Source organism: Glossina fuscipes, unplaced genomic scaffold (genome assembly GCF_014805625.2).
Source record: "Glossina fuscipes isolate IAEA_lab_2018 unplaced genomic scaffold, Yale_Gfus_2 1, whole genome shotgun sequence".
Classification (NCBI taxonomy): Eukaryota; Metazoa; Arthropoda; class Insecta; order Diptera; family Glossinidae; genus Glossina; species Glossina fuscipes.
This window is the reverse complement of record NW_023998415.1, coordinates 37,339,638-37,345,637: the sequence shown is the minus strand read 5'-3', so window position 1 is coordinate 37,345,637 and position 6,000 is coordinate 37,339,638. Positions and strand designations below refer to the sequence as shown.

The following is a 6,000-nucleotide window of genomic DNA, read 5'->3' as shown; positions in this document are numbered from 1 at the left end:
CTACATGCCAGAACTTGCAGTGTTCCAGGGGAATGTTAACAGCCGGCATTGCACAGACGGACAGACGGACCTACTTAGATCGACTTTGAATTTGAAGCTGATCGAGAATGATTTTATTTGCTAGTGAAAAAACGCAAGAAATTTCTGGACTGCCTAATACGTGGATAGGCACCAGACGGAGTGTTTTTGTATCAATTCTAATAGAACCTAATAATTCTATGGCCATCTAAGCTCTCTCTCTCTCTCTTACAGGAACATTTTCGGAAAAAGATTATTTAGTTTAATTTATTCATTAAAAATAATATTTATCTCATTTAATAATATTTAATTATACACTAATCATCATTACTGATATATCATAATCATTACTGATAAAATTGATGCAAAATATTGATGCGACTTAAAGGTTAGAAAAAGATTTTATAGCTCTTCGGGCTAACTAGTATTTTGGTGGGAAGTCGTAACGAGGTCCATAATTTTACAGCGTGATGTTAAGTAATGGTAAGTACTTACGGCCAGATAGGATAAATTCATTGTCCGTTCAAATTTCGCAAAGTGAATTTGCTCATGTAAAGATCTTGGTGTTCTCGTCCGCGTAAACTTGCGGAGTTCGGGAACCAATATTAGTAATAAAAATTACGATATTCTATCATATCACCACTTGCTGACGACATATCTGGCCGACTTAATTCCGACAACTTGTCATATACATACGCGACGTACGATATGAGTGGAAGAACAAAGCATTTAATTAATCTTAATATGGAAAAAGTTGGAGCATAAACTTCCAAAGTTTTCTAGGCTTAAATAATCTTAGTTGCAAGTTTTATGATGGCTGGCTCGAGTTGAACTTGCAATGGCCATAGCGGCCAATGTGTGTTGGATACAATCCGCATTATATTTGAGAAAAATTTCATTCTTAAGAAATCTGATCACATCGTGTCATCTAAAGTTGACAAAAAAAAAAAGTATGATTTCCGCAAAAAGCGATTCCATAAATCTTTGATATATGAATCTCAGCAGAGGCGTGCGGTAATTTTCATAAAAATTAGACGCAAAAATGACTAAAAGCTTTGCATTTTTTATATATATTTCAAAACTAATTATTGTATAGGATACAGTGATATTTTCTAAGGTTCAGATAAACTACAATCTCTCTTCGCCAGTATTCGTAGCCGCTTCTCGACAACAACAATTTGTACAACAATTGCGGAAAATGAATAAATATTTGATTTTAAATACATTTTTTGTTATTTTCTTTTTTTTTTTATTCGTAACTTGTATTTAACTCAAAATTCAACAATAGCCGCAAGCCATTAATTAATCAGCATGAAATTTATGTTTCTAATACTCGTCATCGTCGACGCCTGGTTCGGTTTCATCGGTACCGACCTCTTCAAAGTCCTTCTCCAGTGCAGCCAGATCTTCGCGTGCTTCGCCGAATTCGCCCTCTTCCATGCCTTCTCCAACGTACCAATGCACAAATGCTCGCTTCTTGAACATTAAATCAAATTTATGGCACAAATTACTGAAGGCCACAGAAATGGCCGTGGTATTGGAGAGCATGCAAACAGCACGTGACGTTTGCGCCAAATCACCGTCCGGTACGCATGCTGGGCGTTCATAATTAATGCCTATTTTAAAGCCAGTGGGACACCAGTCCACAAACTGTATATGACGTTTGGATTTAATGGCTGCTACGGCAGCGTTCACATCCTTCGGTACTACGTCGCCCCTGTACAGCATACAACAGGCCATATACTTTCCGGCTCGCGGATCACATTTCACCATCATGTTGCTGGACTCGAAACAGGCATTAGTTAAAGTGGGAATGGCGTGCTGTTCGTGTGAAGCACGAGCGGCTGACACAAGCGGAGCATAAGCCACCAATGGAAAATGTATGCGAGGAAAGGGAACCAAATTAGTTTGAAATTCATTTAAATCGACATTCATTGAACCACTAAAACGCAAAGAGGCGGTAGTCGAACTAACAATTTGAGCTATAAGGCGATTTAGATTTCGATAGCCCGGACGATCCACGTGTAAACTATTTTTACAAATCTCATAAATAGCCTCATTATCTACCATAAAAACGCAATCCGAATGTTCCAAAGTCGAATGGGTGTTTAGTAAAGCATTGTATGGCTCAACGACAGCTGTCGAAATTTTTGGTGACGGATAGACAGCGAAATCCAATTTACATTTTTTACTATAATCGCTAGTTAAGCGCTCTATTAGTAGAGAAGTGAAACCTGAACCAGTACCGCCGCCTAAACTGTGAAATATCAAAAATCCCTGCAAACCATCACATTGTTCAGATATTTTCAGTATTCGTGTTGTTACATTATCAATAATTTCTTTCCCAATGGAATAATGGCCACGAGCGTAATTATTGGCAGCATCTTCCTTACCCGAAATCATTTGTTCGGGATGATAAAGATTACGTAACGACCCATTTCGTACATCATCAATTACCGTCGGCTCCAAATCAATAAATATGGAGCGTGGAACTTGTTTACCGGAGCTGGTCTCAGAAAAAAAGGTGCGAGCATCAGAACCGTCACCTTTCACGTCAGTCGAAGTAATTCCACTTGCCAGAATATCCTCCTTACTTTTCATGCTGCCATCTGGATTAATGCCATGTTCAAGCAGATACAATTCCCAACAGGCATTACCGATTTGTACACCAGCCTGACCGATCTGTATGGAAATTACTTCGCGCTGCAATTGTTAAGCGAAAGAAGAACAACATGGTAAAAGGTTAGAAAAAAGAAAACTGGCATCAACACAGTAAAAGAATATATAAGTAATGGAGGAATATGTTTTTGTGGCGATAAGCAATACTTTATGTTTCTAGGAATGCTTGCAATCGATGACAAAGATTCCACCAGTGCCCATTTGTACTTACACTTAGAACAAAAAGATGGAATTTCATTATGCCATTTGTACACTTTTGGCAACGCCATTTTGTAGATTACTAACAAGACCTTAAAAAATATACCGGATTATTGACAATGAAAAGATCGGAACTAGAGAATAGTTTGTACCGATTTCGAAAGAATTTAATACGTTTTCTTTGATCAATTTGATCAATTATCAATTTTGATAATTTGATTTTTATAAAGCGCATTAAGTAAATGTAAGGAATTTTTGCAACAAGTCTTGAATGGCACCGCACAACCCTTATTAAATAATAAAACGAATTTAACCTCACTTTCGAAAGATTTAAGTTTTCTTACTTACCATTTTATTTAATTTATAAAATCTGTGTTAAACGCTTGAACAATTTCCCTTTTCTTAAATTAAGAAGTAAAACTTAACACAACAATTAGAATTAAACAAACAGCGGCAGTAATAAACTTAATAACGACAGTGATGTGCCTATATGATCGTAACCTTATACTTCTTAATTGCTCACACCGTTAACTAGTAGTGGAGTGCTTTGCTAACCGACATGCCGTTACATTTTTTGTGGAGAGTTCTCTCCATCGCAAGGGAGAAAGAGAATCATAGGCAAAACAAGAGAGATTGTGACTTCGTTTATTTTAATGATGATTTTTTTTTAACTTAGTGGTGGATATTGGAAGTTGCATTTTACAATTAATGGAAGATGGTGGCGATAGCGCTGCCACTTTTTCCCAAATAATAGCAATCCTTTTAATGATTTCCTTATATGAAAGCAGCGTCCATTACATTTTCACTAAGTCGTTCAAAACAAAATATATACAGTAACTTAATTTCATCATTGTATTGTATTGTATACGCATTTATAACATTTATTGACTGTTTTCCTTATATGTAATTTCTAAAATATGAATTATCTTATAACAATACCAATAAATCAAACAAAATGTTTTTGATTTATATTAAACTATAAAAAAAAAGATTTGCAAAATATGTATGTTATATAGAAAATATAAGATTAATAAATAAATTCAAACTTTGGAAATTTCAGCACATCCGTATCCGCCCATGAGCTCATCACAAAGAAGTTTATGTTATTTTACGTAAAAATAAATAAAAAAAATTTTGCTATTCAATGAAATAAAATGTATCTAAAATTAAAAATCTTATATTCGCCTTAGGGCGAATCTTGCTTATTAATTACCCAAATTGTTATGCTATGTTTGCAAGCAAATTCCAGATAACTGTCATAAATGTTAGCATCAAATTTCTGATTGACGTACGTGTGTGTCTCTCAATGTGTACATGAATGTGTATATATATATTCGTGCATATATATATATATATATATATATATATATGTCATAATCCATATGAGTACTTTTTCTACAAATGAAATTAAATTAGTTTGTAAATGCGACGTTTGACGAATACTCGGATGTATCGACAATACCGATTTATCAAATTTCAGGGAAATCTTTTTTTATCAATATTAAGAATACATTCGGATCCATTACTTTTACATGCCGTTTAATAAACGCTAATAGAATTGGTTGATGTCTGTAAGGATTCTCATACGAAAGTACGGTTACACGCGGGTTATTTAGGCGGGAAAACGAGATTAAATTAGTTTATAAATGTTATAATATAAACTATTTAAGGATCAGCACTTTACGAAATGTATTCTGTTCTAAGATTTTAATCTTTACGAATTCCAGGCGGTAAGGCTACATCAAACACTATCGGCGGATTGTTAGGTAAATAATTGATATCACATGTAGAAGCATTTACATAAATAACACGGCCATCTGAAGTGATACCATAACCTTCATGTATGTGACCAAATACATGATATTTTGGTTTAATACGTTTTTGTATGCTATTTAACAATTCCACGCAGCCGGCTCGTACACCCGAGCAACATAGATCGCCATGACCCAAGGGTGGCGTGTGAGTAATTAATATATCTATATCGTCGGGTATTTGGTTCCATTTATCTAAACAGGGTTGGCCACGTGGAATATTAAAAGCCCAATTACAAAATTCCGGTTGCCAAGGAGTGCCATAAATGCGTATACCCCAGATTTCCAATAGTTCGTCCTGTACATATGTGCAATTGGTAAGAACATCACGTATATTAGATGTTTGTACCGCCTCAACAATATCCTCTTTCGCGTTTCCTAAGGTTGGGAGATCATCCAATATAGACATACCGGTATGTTTGGTTCTATAAAATAATTTTTACACACAATTAAAAAGTTTTCATTTCTTTAGGCAGTATGACAAATATACCTTTCAGTATGCGTCTGATTTTGAAATGGGTGCGTAAAATTTTGATCGAAACTTAATTCATGATTACCGGCAATAACTATTTTATAACGATGAGGCAAGGTACCAATCCAATTATTAAACTCTTCTACCTCTTTAAGTAGACCGCATTTCGTAAAGTCGCCGGCATGAATGAATATATCACCGGCAGGTATATCGAATTTAACATACGGAGTCAGTGAGTGCGTATCGCTCATACAAACCACGCGAGCTTTGTTAAAAGCCACTCCCGCCTGCGGTGGTTTCATGGTAACTTTAATAACACGTTGTGTTTTCGAAAGTTCTTTCCAAGCAGCAGTGGGGTTTTGGGTTAAAGCATGTATCGGTATATCCATACTTCGATTGATTCCTAGTTTCATTTAAAATATAATTAAAGAACTTTTTTGTGTTGAAATTATGTAAACAAACCTAAAACTTTGACTAGAATTCAAAAATTAATAAATCCTTAATTCGTTATTTATATGCGCATCTAAGAACATATGCAACTTGTAACAATTTGAAACTATTTATTTTTAATTTATCATTATTAATTTTTTGCACTCCAAAAATATATTTATTACATTTTACAAAATGCATTAAAAATATCAACAAACCCAATGACGTTATCAATGCGATGGTTACCATTAGCTTCCTAAAGTCAACAATATTCTTGTTTATTTAACTGTAAAATGTAGGCAACTCTATCAATGTAAAAGGTAATCGATAGCATAATTTGCTAAGCAAATGATGAATAAGATTGTAGATAAATCATTTTTTCCTTTGTATTCA

At 34.6% G+C, this 6,000-nt stretch overlaps 2 protein-coding genes across 2 annotated transcripts; both read right to left on the bottom strand.

Moving 5' to 3' along the window:
• Nucleotides 1-1,239: 1,239 nt before the first annotated feature.
• On the bottom strand, nt 1,240-3,428 carry LOC119632244 (tubulin alpha-4 chain). The gene is made up of 2 exons (XM_038025051.1): nt 3,244-3,428; nt 1,240-2,721 (listed from the first exon to the last, which is right to left on the bottom strand). Exons 1-2 carry the CDS (start codon nt 3,244-3,246, stop codon nt 1,345-1,347), a joined length of 1,380 nt encoding a protein of 459 aa, XP_037880979.1. The 5' UTR covers nt 3,247-3,428; the 3' UTR covers nt 1,240-1,344.
• Nucleotides 3,429-4,264: 836 nt separating this feature from the next.
• Nucleotides 4,265-5,798, bottom strand: LOC119631882 (metallophosphoesterase domain-containing protein 1). Its single transcript, XM_038024433.1, has 3 exons — nt 5,641-5,798; nt 5,197-5,581; nt 4,265-5,131 (listed from the first exon to the last, which is right to left on the bottom strand). Exons 2-3 carry the CDS (start codon nt 5,565-5,567, stop codon nt 4,603-4,605), a joined length of 900 nt encoding a protein of 299 aa, XP_037880361.1. The 5' UTR covers nt 5,568-5,581; nt 5,641-5,798; the 3' UTR covers nt 4,265-4,602.
• Nucleotides 5,799-6,000: the final 202 nt, after the last annotated feature.

Coding starts and splice junctions, on each gene's coding strand:
- LOC119631882 (XM_038024433.1), bottom strand. CDS start 5,567: ATGGATATACCGATACATGCTTTAACCCAAAACCCCACTGCTGCTTGG. Junction 5,132..5,196: donor AATCAGACGCATACTGAAAG/GTATATTTGTCA, acceptor ATTATTTTATAG/AACCAAACATACCGGTATGT.